The 19,027-nt window shown below is 41.1% G+C and overlaps 1 protein-coding gene across 3 annotated transcripts in view; it reads right to left on the reverse strand.

Moving 5' to 3' along the window:
• CCDC191 (coiled-coil domain containing 191) overlaps positions 1-19,027 on the reverse strand; it is a 77,961-nt gene that overhangs the window by 3,567 nt on the left and 55,367 nt on the right. For all 3 annotated transcript variants that reach the window (XM_053918368.2, XM_024577913.4, XM_045185850.3), the window contains 3 exons: positions 7,076-7,219; positions 276-428; positions 55-200 (listed from right to left, as the gene is read on the reverse strand). In XM_053918368.2, coding sequence (XP_053774343.1) covers positions 55-200; positions 276-428; positions 7,076-7,219 — 443 coding nt within the window. The remainder of the gene's footprint in view (positions 1-54; positions 201-275; positions 429-7,075; positions 7,220-19,027) is intronic.

Here is a 19,027-nt window from a genome sequence, read left to right on the forward strand (position 1 = left end):
TGCAGGGTGATTGTGAAGTCAATGAGGGAATTTCCTCAGAGATCGAACCCTCACCTGTCGCTGTGCTCTGCGGCAATCTTGTGCTTGCTCTGAGAATCCATCCTGGCCTCCCTGACCATGTTAAACCAGGCCCTGAAAATCTTCTTTTGAAGAAAATGTATGCAGAGTTTTTGCATTTCTTCTTCCAGGTCAGTCAAGTACTGGGGATGAGGAAAGGAACAAAAGTGAGTCAAATAGTGTCACAAAGAATTAGGGCAAATAAACAGTGGCCTTACCTGCAGCCAGCTCTGGATGACTCTCCTACACAACGTTTGTGAATGAAACCGAGCGGCCTGGGCTGCCTTCCTCGCCAGGCTTTCCCGACTACACTGCAACCAGGCGAGCAGGCATTTCCTCTGTAGGGCCAAAGAGTGATGTTCTTCGGCCACCTGGACGATTTTTTAAATAAGAAAAGGAAATTATTCCTTATCTTAAATCACTTAAGGAAACACATTCCCTTGGCAAATGATGCTGCAAACCACATCTAGGCTAGAGGCAGTACTAGAGAGAATTACTAGAGAGAATAATCTATGTCCCAAAAGCTTTGACTATTGACCCTATTATATGGGGGGTTTAGATTCATCTCACGGGCAGCCTTTCGATGCCGACTCCCTGAAGACCTCAGTGACGGGCTGGTTATTAGGAAACTGGAATAAACACCCTCCAAAGCCGTTATTCCACTTGCACCGAGTTCTGAAGTGGGTGGCTGGCAACGTTCTCTGTTCAGTTGGAGCTTAGACAGCAGCTCCATAACAAACCTCTCTTTTTTATGTATTTGACCACTGTCTAATTGAGGAAACACGAGTACTTTCAATTAGTTTTGTAGAATGAGCTGTCACTGGCACTGAAATTTAGACATTATCAATAAACCACAAAACCATTTGATAGGAAAATAACATGATGAATAATTTAATATCTTACCAACTTAAAAGGCTCAGAGCATCATTCTGTCAAAGTAAACAGACAACTCAGAGTTTACAGATTTTAAAAAGTAACTTACATTCTTTCAAGAGGTAGGAGGAAGAAACCCTTTCCTCTTGGTCCTTTCCAATCACGCATTGTTCTAGGCCTCGCCTGGCCACCCAGCACTGTGAATGTGACTGACCGGAGCGACTCCCTTGGCAGTCATACTCCTTGGTCAAAATGACCAACCCAGGAGGTCTCTGTGGCATCCGAGACGGCTGCATGTCCTGACCCCTCCCGGTCTGGGAGCCAAAAGGCAAGGGCAGCCAGAAACACACAGTCTCCTCCCTGCCCTGCTCATCCTCTGGCAAAACAACCAGAAAGGGAAAAAAAGATTCTCAGAAGGTTCCTTAAAAGTTCTGAAAGTGGTTGTTGGATTAAATGGAACACAGCGTGAGGAGGAGGAAATATGGAGATGTTCTGGATTACATTACAGTGGTTGGAAAGTGAGAGAAAGACGGAACTGCAGTCTGTTAAGGACCGCTCACATTCCTTCTGTTGCCTGTGGGAACTTCAGCTCCATTTCTAGGTGGCTATCTCCACAGGTCACTTTGGTCAGGCCCCATCTGATTGCAGTGGCCTCAGCTTGTCTACATGTGTGCCTTCCAGACTGTTGCCCACAGCCAATCTACAGGAGTGAACGTTTCTTTATGCTAGTCCCGCTTTACCTTCCCTGAACCCTGTGCCTCCATACAGCTAATGAAAATTCTTTCCGACTACCCCTTCCTTCCCGCTCCTCCCTACCTGACGTACAAAAACTCTGGCAAAACTCTGGGACCATGGACACGCTGTCCTTTCCACCTAGTCAGCTGGTGACTTAGACTCTACGCCCCAAGACCCGTCTTCTTTGGGCTAGCACTTGGACAAATACAACCTTACTTAGGAAAGAGTTCAGTCATGGAAATTAATTTTGTTTGTTTAATGAGCACATGTAAGTTTAAGGGAAAATGCTAAATACTCCTGAAGAAAGTGTCCAAAACAACCCAGGAATTGTTTAACTGGACCTTTCTCCTTTCTTAATTTTTTTCTGTCCCTTCCTGAACGCCAACACTGATGGGTGAGAAGCTATTCCTTCTTCTTACTGTTCTCCAGAACTTTTCGTTTTACTTTTTTATTTTTTTTACTTTCAACTGGTGCCTGGCACCTTCATCCACCTCTGATTCCTACATAGCACAAGGCGTGCCAGGACTGGGCAGCACTCTTGCAGGAAGAGGGTGCTGAGCTCCCCTCTAGCTTTGTAACCAATGCAATATGTGACTTTCAGCAACTCGGTTCCCTATCTACAAATTGAAAGAGATGGAGAGGATTGTTAATATTCTAAATTTTATTTTATTTTATTTATTTTTAAAATATATTTATTGATTATGCTATTACATTTGTCCCATTTCCCCCCTTCACTCCACTCCATCCTGCCCACCCCTTCCCTTCCACATTTCCCCCCTATAGTTCATGTCCATGGGTCATACATATAAATTCTTTGGCTTCTATATTTCCTATACTATTCTTAACCTCCCCCTGTCTATTTTCTACCTACCATTTATGCTACTTATTCTCTGTACCTTTCCCCCTCTCTCCCCCTCCCACTCCCTTGTTGATAACCCTCCATGTGATCTCCATTTCTGTGGTTCTGTTCCTGTTCTAGTTTTTTGCTTAGTTTGCTTTTATTTTTGTTTTAGGTGTGGTTATTAATAACTGTGAGTTTGCTGTCATTTTTACTGTTCCTACTTTTTATCTTCTTTTTCTTAGATAAATCCCTTTAACATTTCATATAGTAAGGGCTTGGTGATGATGAACTCCTTTAACTTGACCTTATCTGAGAAGCACTTTATCTGCCCTTCCATTCTAAGTGATAGTTTTGCTGGATACAGTAATCTTGGATGTAGGTCCTTGCTTTCATGACTTGGAATACTTCTTTCTAGCCCCTTCTTGCCTGTAAGGTCTCTTTGGAGAAATCACCTGACAGTCTTATGGGAACTCCTTTGTAGGTAACTGTGTCCTTTTCTCTTACTGCTTCTAAGATTCTCTCCTTCTCTTTAATCTTGGGTAATGTGATTATGATGTGCCTTGGTGTGTTCCTCCTTGGGTCCAGCTTCTTTGGGACTCTCTGAGCTTCCTGGACTTCCTGGAAGTCTATTTCCTTTGCCAGATTAGGGAAGTTCTCCTTCATTATTTGTTCAAATAAGTTTTCAATTTTTTGTTCTTCCTCTTCTCCTTCTGGCACCCCTATAATTCGGGTGTTGGAAAGTTTAAAGATGACCTGGAGGTTCCTAAGCCTCTCCTCATTTTTCTGAATTCTTGTTGCTTCATTGTTTTCTGGTTGGATGTTTCTTTCTTCTTTCTGGTCCACACCGTTGATTTGAGTCCCAGTTTCCTTTGCATCACTATTGGTTCCCTGTACATTTTCCTTTGTTTCTCTTAGCATATCCTTCATTTTTTCATCTAATTTGCAACCAAATTCAACCAATTCTGTGAGCTTCCTGATTACCAGTGTTTTGAACTGTGCATCTGATAGGTTGGCTATCTCTTGGTTGCTTGGTTGTATTTTTTGTGGAGCTTTGATCAGTTCTTTCATTTGGGCCTTTTTTTTTTTTTTTTGTCTTGGAGGGCCTGTTATGTAAAGGGGCAGAGCCTTAGGTGTTCACCAGGGTGGGGTAACTCTGGTCGCTGCCCTGTGACACTGTATGTGGGAAAGGGGCCGAGGGAGTAATGGTGCTTGTTCCACTCTCTGCTGGATTTCAGTCACTCCCTCCGCTACCCAAAATCAAATTGGGGCCCTCTGGTGCTGATTCCCGAGTGGGTGGGCTTGTGCACACTCTAGGCCCCTGTGGGTCTCTCCAATGACCTCTCCTGTGAGGCTGGGAGTCTCTCCTGCTGCCGCCCCAACCCCCACGGGCGTTTTCAATCAGAGGTTTGAGGCTTTATTTCCCCGCACTGGAGCACTGGGTTGCGCAGTCTGTTTCGCTCCCCTGCCGTTCCTCTCTGGTTTATCTATGTGCGAATGTGGGGCCGCACTGCCTGCCCCGTTACACCATCTGCCACCTCGCTGGGTCCGACATCCGACGCCTTGCAGAGAGTCCTCTCTGCCTGGCTGCCCTTCTCCGCCCCTCCTACCGGTCTGGATGAATGTTTCTTCTTTATCTCCTTGGTTGTCAGACTTCCATGCAGTTCGATTTTCTGTCAGTTCTGGTTGTTTTTTGTTTTTAAATTGTTGTTGTCCTTCTTTTGGTTGCGCGAGGAGACACAGTGTTTCTACCTATGGCTCCATCTTGGCTGGAAGCCGAAATTCTAAATTTCATTATTTTGTTGTGATAGGCTGCATAGTGGTCCCTCAGGTATGGCCTTGTCTTGATCTCTGGAACCTGTAAATCAGTGACCTTACATGGTAAAAGGGATTTTGCAGATGTGACTACGTGAAGGATTTTATTTAAAAAATATATATATTTCATTGATTATGCTATTACAGTTGTCCCATATTCCCCAACCCCCCTTATTCCTCTCTGCCCTGCATACCCCCTCACTCATATTCCCCTCCACCCCTTACTTCATGTCCATGGGTCTTACATATAAGTTCTTTGGCTTCTCCATTTCCCGTACTATTCTTAACCCCCCCCTGTCTATTTTGTTCCAACCATTTATGTTTCTTTTTCCCTGTAGTTTTTCCCCATTCCCCCCTTCCCCCCTTCCCCCTGCTGATAACCTTCCATGTGATCTCCATTTCTGTGATTCTGTTCCTGTTCTAGTCTTTTGTTTAGTTCATTTTTGTTTTTGTTTTAGGTTCAGTTGTTGATAGTTGTGAGTTTGTTGTCTTTACTATTTGTAGTTTTGATCTTCTTTTTCTTAGATAAGTCCCTTTAACATTTCATATAATAAGGGCTTGGTGATGATGAACTCCTTCAACTTGACCTTATCTGAGAAGCACTTTATCTGCCCTTCCATTCTAAATGATAGCTTTGCTGGACAGAGTAATCTTGGATGTAGGTCCTTGCCTTTCATGACTTTGAATACTTCTTTCCAGCCCCTTCCTGTCTGTAAGGTTTCTTTTGAAAAATCAGCTGACAGTCTTATGGGAACTCCTTTGTAGGCAACTGTCTCCTTTCTCTTGCTGCTTTTGGAGGAAAAAGTGAAGGCTACACAAAGTGAAATGAAGAGAAATGTACAATTAACCAACAGTGAAGGGAAGGAAACAGACTCAAATCAACAATATTGAGCAGAAGGAAGAAATAAATGTTCAATCAGAACAGAATGAAGAAACAAGCATTCAAGAAAAATGAGGAGAGGCTTAGGAACCTCAGGGACAATTTTAAATATTCCAACATCTGAATCATAGGGGTGCCAGAAGGAGAAGAGGAAGAGCAAGAGATTGAAAACTTCTTTGAAAACATAATGAAGGAGAACTTCCCCAATCAGGCAAAGGAAATAGACTTCCAGGAAGTCCAGGAAGCTCAGAGAGTCCCAAAGAAGTTGGACCTAAGTGAAGGATTTTAAAATGGAGAGATGGGCTTGGATTTTACGGCAGGGTCCTAAATGTAATCCAAAGAGTCCTTCTCAGAGGGAGACAGGAGGATCAGGAAGCAATTAGAGTGACTTGAGGAAGAGGCTATGAGCAATGGAATGCAGGCAACTATTAGAAGGTTAAAAAAGCAAGAAAACGGATCTTCCCCTTGGAACCTCCAGAAGGAACTGGTTCTGCTCACAGTCTAACGTTAGCCTAGTGAGTCTGATTTTGGACTTCTGACCTCCAGAATTGTAAGGGAACAAATTATGTTGTTTTAAACCACTAAAGTTGTAGTAATTTGTTATAACTGCAACAGGAAACAAATACATTTGTATGAACTACAGAGGTGATTCTCAAAATATAGTGCTCAGACTACTTATATGAACATCCCCTGGGCTACTTTTTAAAAATGAAGGTTCCCTGATACCCGCCCCCCTTCTCCATCTCCTGCCCCAGGAGGGGGGACCAGGAGTGTGCATTTTTATAAGTTTTCCAGATGGTTTTATGAACAATAAATTTTGAAAATGCTGGTTTCAGACCTATGATTTCCTGTTTTTATTTTAATTGGGTTTTCTATATAGAAAGCCTATAATTGTTATTTTGAGTTCAAACTCCTGTTTCTATTTTTACATTCTTCTGAATGAATTTTTAAAAAGTTTAATTTGGTTATTCACTCAAGATTCTATTTTGTTTCTAAATTACATACCTTTCTTGATTTTACTCAATCAAAAACAAGAACCAACCTGGCCAGGTGGCTCAGTTGGTGAAGTTTTGATGTCATCCTGTACATCAAAACGTTGTGGGTTTGATCCCTGGTCAGGACACATATCCAGGTTGCGGGTCAGATTCCTGGTCAGGGTGAGGACGGGAGGCAACTGATCGATGTTCCTCTCTCAGATCGATGCTTCCTTGCATATGATTTCATAGTGCCTCCCAATGGAGTAGATAAGCCTGTTTCACCCCTCAATGACTTTTAGCTTAGCTCTATGACTTGCTCTGGCCAACAGGATATTAGTAAACACGATACAAGCTGAGGTTTCATATGGGTTTACATAACAGGGTTTTGGCCTTTGTACCGCAGACATTTGCCAGGTGAAAAGCATGCTCAAAATAACTTTTGGAGCCACAAAGAGAAGCTATGAAGAGACCTGAACCCAATCCACAACTGTTCCACAGACATGTGACTGAGAAATAAATGCCTGAGTTACATGCCACTGATATTTGGGGGCTGTTATGTAGCTTTATTGCAGCAGAAACCTGACTAACAGACCTTATGGTAATTATATTTCTCTTTATTAAACAATGTTAATAATGAGAGAGGCTTCTATCTGTCTTACCTTGAAGGCCTATAATAAAATATTTACTCTAGCTTTTTTAAACCTATTCAATCACAGCAATCTTTTTCTTCCTTGGAAGACCAAATCTAAACTCTTACCCCAAACAAGTAAATACAAACACTCAATTCATTTATCTTTCTGGCTCTTAAATCACCAAACAACACCTAAAAGTGAATTAGGTGTTTATCCTATTTCAAAAGTCCATTTTCAAATTTTGGAGAATAGGAGAATGACATTATACCTGCATGTTTTGCTTGCTTTGAATTCTTAATCTCTTCCAAGGCTCCAGACCTTTTTTCCTTAACAACACACTTTCATAATGATCTTTGGCTACTGCTTCCAGCTGCTGGTTCCTCTTAATTCTTCTGTGCTTCTCTAGTTCTCTCTGAAAAAAAAAATAGTAAAAATGCTGAGGAGGGACCAAAATGGCAACATAGGAAGGCTCCTAAACTTCCCTTCTCCTTTGGATGCACTGAATAGAGCAATTCCCTCTGGAAGAAATCCCAAAACTAGTTGAGTGACTTTTCCATATTGGGCAAATAAGAAAATACCCACATTAAAATGGGTAGAAAAGGCTGAGACACATAGACACATTCTTGCCAGAAACTCATCACTGGCACATAGCCATACCATAGGGAGGGAACTCCCAAATCACAGCTTCTCCCTGAGGAGCAAAGGCTTTGGACTGTACATCTATAACTCCATTTAAAAAAAATTCTTAAAAATAAGTTTATTTGAGTTGTACATCATCTGTGTAGAAATCTTTGATGAAAATGGTATACAACAAAGTTTCCTTTCCCATTCTTGTCCTCCAGCCAACTGGATTTCCTCTTTACTATTAGTAAGTTCTTATATGTTTTTTTAGAAATGATTTTTTAAAAAAGAACTAGATTATTTTAATAAAGAGCTCTGATTATTACCAAAACTTAATTCATCTTAGAAAGATGTCCCAGGGCAGACACCCTTCCCTTTAATGGTTGCATAATATGTCATATGGATGTAGACATAAGGATATTATATATAAGTAAAACCCTGATTTTTAAAACAACCCAAGGGATGGTCCTCAAAACACCTAGCTCTGAAAACCAATGGGGCTTATGTCCATGAGACACGCAACTATGCAAAGAAACAGTTCTTAATGGATGGGTGAAATCTCACTGGCTGCCCCTAGTATTCAGCCCTAAGGGAGAACAGGTAAAAATACCCACCTCTTAGTCTTTTCCTAAAAGGGGTTTGACTGCATACTCTACAAGTGTCTGCCTGAGGGTCTGGCTTCTACTTTAGCATGCATCTAGGGGCTAGTAACAAAGCTTCAGAAGGTTGGGGGATCTTGTTGACCCTTACCTGACCTTCCTCCTTCAGTTAGCTCAAATAATAAAACCAGACTGCCAGCATCTCTGGAAGAAGTTTGTGTACACATCTGGCATGCCAATTTTTGTGAATGACACCTGAGGGATGGGTCCCTGGATCACTGGCTGATAGCCAAAAGAACTTACATTCACATTCCCACAGGACTATAGCAAACAAAGAAGCAATTTTTAAATGAGTGCAGGGACATTAGGACTTCTGGTCAAGATGGCAGCATAGGCATACATAGCTCACTTCTTCACACAACCACATCAAAATTACAACTAAAATATAGGATAACCATCACTCAGGAACGACAGAAACCAAGCTGAATGGAAGTTTCACAACCACGAATTCTAGTTGAATGGAAGTCTGACAACTACTGAATTAAAGGAACCACATCCATCCAGACTGGCAGAAGGGGTGTGGACTTGGAAGAGGCTGGTCCCATACCCACGTGTGGTGAAAAAAATTGGGGAGGGATATCTCGGGAGCAAGGAGTCCCAGCCTCATACCAGGTCCCTAGCCTGGGGTTCCAGTGCCAGGAAGATAAGTCCCCACAACTTCTGGCTGCAAAAATCAGATGGGACTGAGTCAGTTGAAGAAAATACTAGAGCCCCAAGCAGTTCCTCTTAAAGATTCCACACATGGACTCACCTACTCAGACTCACTCACTCTGAGCTTCAGCACTGGGGGAGCAACTTAAAAAGTGCAAGTGGTATATAGGGAAGAAGTGAAATATCTGGCATCGAAGTGAGCAGAGGCCATTATCCCTTTTCTAAACCCTCTGCCTACAGAATCAGCAAGTTTGTGTCATATCTGAGACTCCATCAACCTAACACTGTTTGACCTGCCTTGGAGATCCCCAGAGACTCCATCCCACCCAACTTATGGGCCCATCCAAGCTGCTTTTCCATATAAATGACTGGCCTTGGCTCATGCTTCACAACTTCCTAAATTCTATCAAACAAGCAACAGCTGGCCCAGTGAGCCCCAGGCCCAGAGCTAGGAGCAGCCAGCCTTGATTCACAGCCTGGCTTCATCTGGGAATCTCCAAACCTAGTATAGGTTAGCAGCCATCTCAGATTGCTTTATAGCTCAGGCAGGGTGGTCCCGGGCAGAATACAGGTGGGCGCTGACCTTGGCCTTGACCACCTATGAAACGCCAGGTCCAGTGTACCCAGTGGACATCTACAGACCATGTTAGAGTACCACCACCTTGCCCCTGCATAGAAGATCCTCCATGGAGGGTAGAGGTTGGTGGTCAGTAGTCACAGCCAATCCCTGCAGCTGACTGCCTGGGTAAATCCCTCTTTTTGATCTGCCAACAACAACCAAGTCTCAACTACAAGAGGAGCATGTACTCAGACCACACCAAGGGTGCACCTTGAATACCCAGCTTGGGTGATAGGGAAGGCTGTGCCACTGGACCCTACAGGACACCTATGACATTAGGCCACACCACCAAGACACAGAGTCAAAGCAGCTCTGCCTAATACATAGAAACAAACACAGGGAGGCTGCCAAAATGAAACAGAGAAACATGGCCCAAATGGAAGAACAGATCAAAACTCCAGAAAAAGAGATAAATGAAATGGAGATAAGCAATCTATTTGATGCAGAGTTCAAAACACTGTTTATAAGGTGCTCAAGGAACTTAGTGAGGACCTTAACAGCACAAAATAGACCCAGTCCGAAATTAAGGATACACTAAATGAAGTAAAGAACAATTTACAGGGAAACAACAATAGAGTGGGTGAAGCCAAGAAAAAATTCAATGATCTGGAACATAAGGAAGCAAAAAGTAACCAATCAGAACAAGAAGAAGAAAAAGGAATCCAAAAAATAAGGATAGCATAAACAGCCTCTGGGACAACTTCAAGAGGTACAACATTTGCATCATATGGATGCCAGAAGGAGAAGAGGAGGAGCAAGAAACTGGAAATCTATTTGAAATCACCAAATCTAATTTGGTGAAGGAAATAGACATGCAAGTCCAGGAAGCACAGAGAGTCCCAATTATGATGGATGCAAAGAGGCCCACTCTAAGATACATCATAATTAAAAGGCCAAAGGTTAAAGATAAAGACAGAATCTTAAAAACAGCAAGATAAAAGCAGTTAGTTACTTACAAGGGAGTTCTCAGAAGACTGTTAGCTGATTTCTCAGAAACTTTGCAGGCTAGAAGGGATTGGCAAGAAATATTCAGTCATGAAGAGCAGGGACCTACAGCCAAGATTATTCTATCCAGCAAAGCTATCATCTAGAATGGAAGGGCAGAGAAAGAGCTTACCAGAGAAGGAAAAATTAAGGGAGTTCAGCATCACCAAGCCCTTATTATATGAAATGTCAAAGGGACTTATTTAAGAAAAAAGAGTTTGAAACTGTGAAAAATAAAATGGCAAGAAATGCATATCTATCAAAATTGAATCTAAAAAACAAACTAAACAAACAAGAAGAACAGAGAGAATCCTGGATACAGAGAGTGTTTTGATGGTTACCAGAAGGGAAGGGTGTGGGGGAATGGGTGATGATGTGAGGGGATTAAGAAGTACAGCCCTGGCTGGTGTGGCTCAGTGGACTGAGTGCCAGCCTGAGAACCAAAGGATCGCCAGTTTGATTCTCAGTCAGGGCACATGCCTGGGTTGCAGGCCGGGTCCCCGGTAGGGGGCACATGAGAGGCAACCACACATTGGTATCTCTCTCTCTCTCTTTCTCCCTCCCTTCCAGTCTCTCTAAAAATAAATAAATAAATAAATCTAAAAAAAAAAAAAAGAAGTACAAATAAGTAGTTACAGAATAGCCATGGGGATGTAAAGTACAGCATAGGAAATGGAGTAGCCAAAGAACTTATATGCATGATCCATGGATATGAACAATGGTGGGGGGGTTGCCTGAGGGAGTAGGGGGTGATCCGTAGAGGGTCCAAAGGGGGAAAACTTCGGATAACTGTACTAGCATAATCAATAAAATATAATTTAAAAAATGAGTGCAGGACCGACATTCCCCCTCCCATTCCATCCCCCTAATAGTGGCTGTACACCTGGGCTCAGTGCAGAGGGAGAAGCCTAAAACACGCATCTCCTGGTTTCCTCCTGGAAGGGGCTTACCTATACATTCCCAGCTAGTACCTGAGGGTACAGCTTCAAATCAGCTTGCCTCCAGTTAATGAATGAGAACCTCCCCTTTGGGACACTGTCAGATCTTGGCATATATTTAACTATTGGGAGTTACTAAGAACAAAGGTAGGAGCTTGGGTGATCACAAAGTTTTGAGAGACAACCAAGAGTCTGGGCCAAGTTCACTGATGTCCTACACATGACCACTTTGTCAAGACTAGGAGAGGTTGTTGTTATAGCTAATGCACAGAAACCAACAGTGAGAGTCAAGAAAAAACAAAGAAATGAGGAATATGTTCCAAACAAAAGCACATGGTAAGTCTCAGAAACCAATCTTAATGAAATGGAGGTAAGTGATGCATTAAAGAGTTCAAAATAATGGTCCTGAAGATGCTCACTGAGGTCAGGAGAGCAAAGCATGAACAACGAGAGAATTTCAACAAAGGGATAGAAAATATTAAAAAGTACCAGTCATAAGCACACAGCTGAAGAATACAATAATTGCACTGAAATTTTCATAGGGGTTCAACAAAAGACTAGATCACGCAGAAGAAAGGATCAGCTAACTTGCAAACATAGTAGTGAAGCATCCAATCAGAGGAACAAGAAGAAAATAGAATGCAAAAGAGTGGGCATGTGACATCATCATCAAGGGGACAGATGTAAGCATTATAGGGGTCGCAGAAGAAGAAGAGAGAAAGGAGAAGACAGCTATTCAAAGAAATACTGGCTGAAAACTTTCCTAACCTGGAAGGAAATAGACATCCAGATCCTGGAAGCCTGAAGAATACCAAAAACGATGAACTAAAGAGACGTACACCAAGACACATTACAATTGAATTGTCAAAAGTTAAAGACTAGGAGAAAATCTTAAAAGCAGAAAGAGAAAAGCAATTTGTTACATAAAGGGCACTCCCACAAGACTGTAAGTAGATTTTTCAGCAGAAACCTTGAAGGCCAGAGGGAGTGCAATGACAAAGTCAAAGTGCTGAAAATAAAAATACTGCCAACTAGGAATGATCCAACCAGCAAAGGTGTCCTTCAAAATTAAAGGATGGATAGAATTTCCCAGGCAAACAAAAGCTGAAAGAGTTCATCACCATTAGACCAGCTTTACAAGAAATGTTAAAGGGACTTCTAGCTGAAACAAAGAATGCTAATTAGTAATATGAAAACATTTGAAAGTATAAAACTCGCTGGTAAAGGGAAATATATAGTTAAATTCAAAACACTCTAATATTGTTAATGGTGTGGGTGAATCACGTATAAGTCTAGATAAAGGTTAAAAGACAAAGTGTTAAAAATAACTATAACTATGATAATTTGTTATATATAAATATAAAAATATGTATATTATGACATCAAACACATAAATTGGGGATGCAGGAGTGTAAAAATAAAGTTTTTGTATGCATTCGAAGTTATCAGCTACAAGATATTTTATATGTGACTCAAGGTAATCACAAAATATAAACATAGCAGATACACACACAAAAGAAAAGATAAAGGAATCAAAGCATACCACTGAAAGAATCATCAGATCAAAGGAAGAAAGAAAGAGAGGAACAAAGGAACTCAAAACAGCCAGAAAACAGTTAACAAAATGACAACAGTAAGTCCATACCTATCAATAATTACTGTTAAATGTGTAGAGACTAAATTCTCCAATAAAAAAACAGAGTGGTTGAATGTATTAGAGAAAGGAAGAACCAACTATATGCTCTGAGAGGCTCACTTCAGCTTTAAGGACACACATAGAGTGAAAGTGAAGACATGGGAAAAGATATTCAATGCAAGTGGAAACCAAAAGAGAGAGGGGTAGCTATATTTACACCAGCCAAAACAGACATTAAGCCAAAAACTATAACAAGAGATAAAGAAGGTCATTATATCAGGATAAATGGGTTAACTCGTGAAGAGGCTTTAACTATTGTAAATACTTATGCACCCAACATAAGAGCACCTCAATACAGAAAGCAAATACCAACATACTGAAGGGAGAAATAGACAACAATCGAACAACAGTAGGGGACTTCAATAACACACTTTAAACAATGAACAGTTCATCCAGACAGAAAAATCAGTAAAGAAACTGTGGACTTAAACTACATGTTAATCCAGATGAACCTAACAGACATATACAGAACATTACATCTAATTGCAACAGAATACACATTTTCTCAAGTGCACGTGGAACCCTCTCCGGGATACATCAGATGTTAGGCCACAAAACAAGTCTTAATAAATTTATAAAGATTAAATTCATATCAAGCATCTCTTTTGATGATAATGTTATGAAATTAGAAATCAACTTCATATTTACTCTCTATCCAGGCCATTTCCCAAGATGATTTCATTCACTTCTAGAGCATCGAAAACATTGACATGCTTTTGAATCCAAGGTTCCTTACTAAAACCTTGATGTCCAGACTTATATATTCATCTGCCAATCTGACACATTCATTGAGATGTCTAATAGGCATCTCACAGTTAACATGCCCTCAGTGGACCTTGCAGAGGCCTTCTCAGCATCCAACAGCTCAAATATCACCTCCTCAGAGAGGCCTTTCCCATCTTGCTTCCCCTATTACAGCTTTACCTCCCTACTTCTTTAGCTGTTGTCTTATGGATTACCTGTTTTCCTCAGATAGCATACACATTTTTGAGGGCAGGGCTATTGTCTGTCTTCTCCACCGCTCTACTCTAACACCCAAAACAATGCCTAGCACATAGTAGATGCTCTAATGGTATTTGTTAAATGAACAAATATGCTTGTTAAGCAATTATGGAAGATTTGATGTCTTTCATAATTTTCCATAAACCAGAAAAAACCTGGTTTTCTCTGATAAAATTATCTTTTCAAACATAAACTTCATCAACTACCAATGAAAAGCATATTTATACAGCCATTAAAGGCATTGTCTGGAAAGTAAGCTTTTATCAAAAGTGAGCAACAAGGCCCTGACTGGTGTGGTTGAGTGGATTGAGTGTCAGACTGCGAAGCACAACGTCACTGGTTCAATTCCCAGTCAGGGCACAGGCCTGGGTTGCTGGCCAGGTCCCCAGTAGGGGGCATGCGAGGGGCAACCACCCATTGATATTTCTCTCCCTCTCTTACTTTCTCCCTCCCCCCTTTCTAAAAATAAATAAATAAAATCTTTTTAAAAATTTTACTAAAAAAACGAGCAATGAGATGACAAGTTTAGATTTTTACTTTCAAAGGTCGTTGTGAGAAACCTGTGAGTGGCCATGTTACTGCTGTATCTGACAGTAAAGGACAGAGGCACCTGTGGACTCTCAGTGACCATGCTGTCCCAGCTGGGACTTCCTCCATTGCTACTGTGGCTCCCTCTCTAAAGGATGAAGCACATGTAGGTGCAGGGGAACTGCAGATAACAAAGACCTTGCAGAGGACAGCCAAGTCTTCATCCTGAGCCACTTTTTCCTGAATATGGAAGACAAATAGGTCATGAGATTTTTCCTGAGAAAATCTTCCAGTTCCTTTACCCTAAAACTGGCACCACAGATCTTATCTTGTATTTTCTATCCAAGGAAATATACGTGAATGCCTTGAGACCCTCTCTACCATATTAGCATTTGGGTTGCTTATCTATGTAGTTAAAATATGGTACCACTGTTGAACAACTTGCTGATAAACTTGAGCAAAAAAGTACACAACTAAAAGAGGTGAAGCACACTTCCATCAAACACATGTAAGATGCGGCTGCCTTTGAGAAGTCACAGCAGGCACTGGTTTAGAAAGGTCATTCTCTTTTTGATGCCCAGAGGAATACCACTGCTATGGCTCGGAAGAGGCTTACTGTGAATGGCTCTATGAAGTATACAAGGGGGTAAAGAATCACCTGTGAAGAATATGAGGAATAAAAGGAATAAGACTACACAGAATAAGTGGGGTGGAGAAACACTGTGTAGAGCATCTATGCCAGAAGCAAAAGGACACAACTGCCAAGTGCATGTTAGATTGAAAGCTGCTCGCGAGGAAAGCTCAAACACAACCACTGGGTAAATGCATCTATCTCAATTGGGATTGCTACAAACAGCTTACTTACTAAACAGAAACTAGTCTATGTGACAAAGTCTTTTTGTCTGTTGTTGGAGACCCAAGTCACCATTTTACCTTTCCTAAAAATTTGGTTTGGTATAGTGAGAGAAATAAAATAACCTATTTGTCCATTATGTATCATTCTTCTTGCTCAGCACAAGCTTTAATCTTCCAGCAAGAAAAAGCTGGACAGACAGTAAATTAATGACTTTTTTGAACCAATCAGAGAATTGAAGCCATTGCACATCTGGAGAAGTAGGCACCTTTAGGGAGACACAGAACTAGAACATTTGCTTATCTGAGGCAGAAGCTACCTTATACCATATGAGCCAGTAAGAGGATTAAACTAGAAATTTTGGCAAATTGCTGGCGGCCAAGGGTGGGCCAGCATGAGAAATGTGAAGTTCCTGTGGGTCACATTTCCCCTGTTTTTCAGATCTTTGTTCTAGGAACTCCACCAGGCTTTCGAAGAGAGAACCAGGGAGAGTCCGGTTAAGTTCCCACCATGGTTCTGACTGGCTGAGAGAAACAGTGACCACTGCAAAATCTGCCCAGACCCTTAGGGAACAAAAGACTTCATCCTCAAGGGGCACAACCCAAGGGCACTAGTGGAATGCCACTGTGGCTTGGGAGAGGGAACTCTGACAAGATCACTACCCCCATCTCACCTAAGTGGAGGGGAACCACACACAGGGAAGGGCTTTCAGGTCACACACTATATAGTGGCTACTGAAAGAATGGAACAGAAGGATAAGGAAAAGCTCTACTCCTACAGTAGGGGCAGAAATTCTCCTAAGTGACCAATATTAGGCCTCCAAAGAGTGAGGCCTCATGAGAACATTAGAGAATGCTCCCCCTTGTTTACACCCTACCAGCAGGCTAACACACCTCCAGTAATAAAATAGAGTACAACTGAGAGAGCTGCAAGAGACAGATTCTCTACGGGGAACAGCACAAAGGGAAGACCTACAGCCAAAAGAGGAGACGAAACAAAGTCACTAGAGGACACTGAAGTCTATGGTGCCCATAGCAACAACAAACCTCAACAATGGTAATCATATAATTAACATACTTCAAATGCAGCCCAGCTCTGGCTTGTTAACACACATCTCCACAGCAAAAAGGCCTGTTTATCTCAGTTTCTACTGTTCTGAACAACATGTCTGGCATATATGTATATGACATACCAAAAGGCAAAAAAATAAGGCCTGAAATGATAAAGCAATCATCAGAACAAGACTCAGATATGATAGAAATGTTGGAAATAGAGAAATGAAGTTTTAAATAACTTATATCAGTAAAGGCTATAATGGAAAAGGTAGTCATCATTCAAGACCAGACAGGTAGTTTTAGCAGAGACATGGACAATATATATAATAGTCAAATGAAAACACCAGAAATCAACAACATGTTAACAGAAATGAAGAGGGACTTCAATGGGCTCATCTCTGGATGTTACACAGTTAAAGAAAGAATCAGGAAGCCTGAAGTTAGGCAATATAAATTATACAAACTGAAAGGCAAAGAGAAATATGAGTGAAGAACACAGCAGAGCATTCAGGAGCTGAGGGACAATACCAAACAATGTAATAAAAGCATAACTGGAGTCCCAGAAGGAGAGGAAAAAGAATGGGGCAGGTAAAATATTTGAGGAAATAATGAGTAAACATATTTTAAAATAACCGACCGCATATCTAAGAAACTTAGAGATCACCAAGCAGGGAAAACACACAAAAACCCCACACCTAGACATATCATATTTAAACTGCTAAAAGCCAAATATAGAAAAATCTTGAATGCAGCTGGTGGGAAAAACTCACAACTGTTACAGACCAAATGTTTATATTCCACCCAGATTGGTATGCTGAAGCCTTAATACCCTGGTGTGGCTGTATTTGGACATGGGGCCTCTGAGGAAGTAATTATGGGAAAATGAGGTCCTAAGGGTGGGATTAATGTCCTTATATGAAGAGAATCAGAGAGCTCATGTGTTCTCTCTCTCTTCCTCTAAGTGCATGCACTGAGGAAATGCCATTGGAGGACACAGCGAGAAGGTGGCCAGCTACAAGCCAGAAAGAGAGCTCTCACCAGAAACCAGCCATGCAGAAACTCTTATCTGAGGTGTACAGCCTACTGAACTGTGAGAAAATTAATTTTTGTTATTTAAACCACCCACTCTGTGGTATTCTATGGTACGGCAGCCTGAATAGACTGACACCTACAATGGAACAAAGCTAAGAATTAAAGCAAACTTCTTGATTTTCTCATCAGAAACCCAGCAAGCAAGACAATGAAGTGAGATCTTTAAAGTGTTGAAAGAAAAAACTGTCAACTCAGAATTCTATATTGAGCAAAAATACCCTTCAAAAATGAAGGAGAAATAAACTTTCTCAGATGAACAAAAACAAAAGGGGCCTTGGCCAAGTGGCTCAGCAGGTTGGAGTGTCATTCCGTACACCAAAAGGCTGTGGGTTTGATTCCCAAGCAGGGCATGAATCTAGGTTGTGGGTTCAATCCCTGGTCTTGGCACATACAAGAGGCAAACGATTAATGTTTCTCTAACATCGGTGTTCTTTTCTTTTTTCTTCTTTCTTTTTTCTTCCTTTCTCTCTCTTTCGTTCTTTCTTTCTTTACTTTTCTTTCTCAATTTCTTCCTTCCTTCCTTTCTTTTTCTTTCTTCCTTCCTTCTTTTCTCTTTCCTTCCTTCCTTCTTTTCTCTTTCCTTCCTTCCTCCCTCTTTCCTTCCTTCCTTCCTTCTTTTCTCTTTCCTTCCTTCCTCCCTCTTTCCTTCCTTCCTTCCTTCCTTCCTTCCTTCCTTCCTTCCTTCCTTCCTTCCTTCCTTCTATCTATCCATCCATCTTTTCCCCTTCTTCTTTCTCTAAAATTAATAAACATAGCCTCAGGTGAGGAAAAAAATGTTTTGTTTTTTTTTTTAAAGGGAATTCACTACCAAAAGATTTAAACTACAAGGAATGTTAAAGTTCTTCAGGCAGAAGTAGTAAGATAAAGATTAAAAACTTAGGCCTACACAAAGAAACAAAGAGCATCGGCCTGACTGGAGTGGCTCAGTGGACTGAGTGCTGGCCTGTGAACCAAAGGGTTGATGGTTAAACTCCCAGTCAGGGCACATGGCTGGGTTGCAGGCCAGGTCCCCAGTGGGGAGTACATGAGAGGCAACCACACACTGATGTTTCTCTCCCTCTCTTTTCCCTCCTTCCTCTCTCTAAAAAATAAATGAAATCTTTTTTTAAAAAAAGAAAGAAATAAAGAGCATCAGAAATGGATGGAAATAAAGGTAAAATATAATCTTAAGCTTATTTTTAATTACACTAATATATAACTATTTAAAGCAATAAAAGTTACAAGGTACTGGGTATTTATATATATAAATACACAAAATATATGACAATAATAGTGAGAGACTACAAGGCAAGGATGTGTTCTCCCACTACTCTTACTCAACCTTGCACTCCTATGCCTAACTAGTGTAGTAAGGCAAGAAAAATAAATAAAAGCCATACAGATTGGAAAAAAAGAAATAAAACTGCCTTTATTAGCAAATATGGTTGCATATGTACAAAATTCCAATGAATCCACAAAAACCTCCTAGAACTGACAATTGAGTCTAGTAAGGTTGCAGGATACAAGGTCAACATACAAAAAT

The sequence above is a fragment of the Desmodus rotundus genome, chromosome 2 (assembly GCF_022682495.2).
Source record: "Desmodus rotundus isolate HL8 chromosome 2, HLdesRot8A.1, whole genome shotgun sequence".
NCBI classification, from domain to species: domain Eukaryota; kingdom Metazoa; phylum Chordata; class Mammalia; order Chiroptera; family Phyllostomidae; genus Desmodus; species Desmodus rotundus.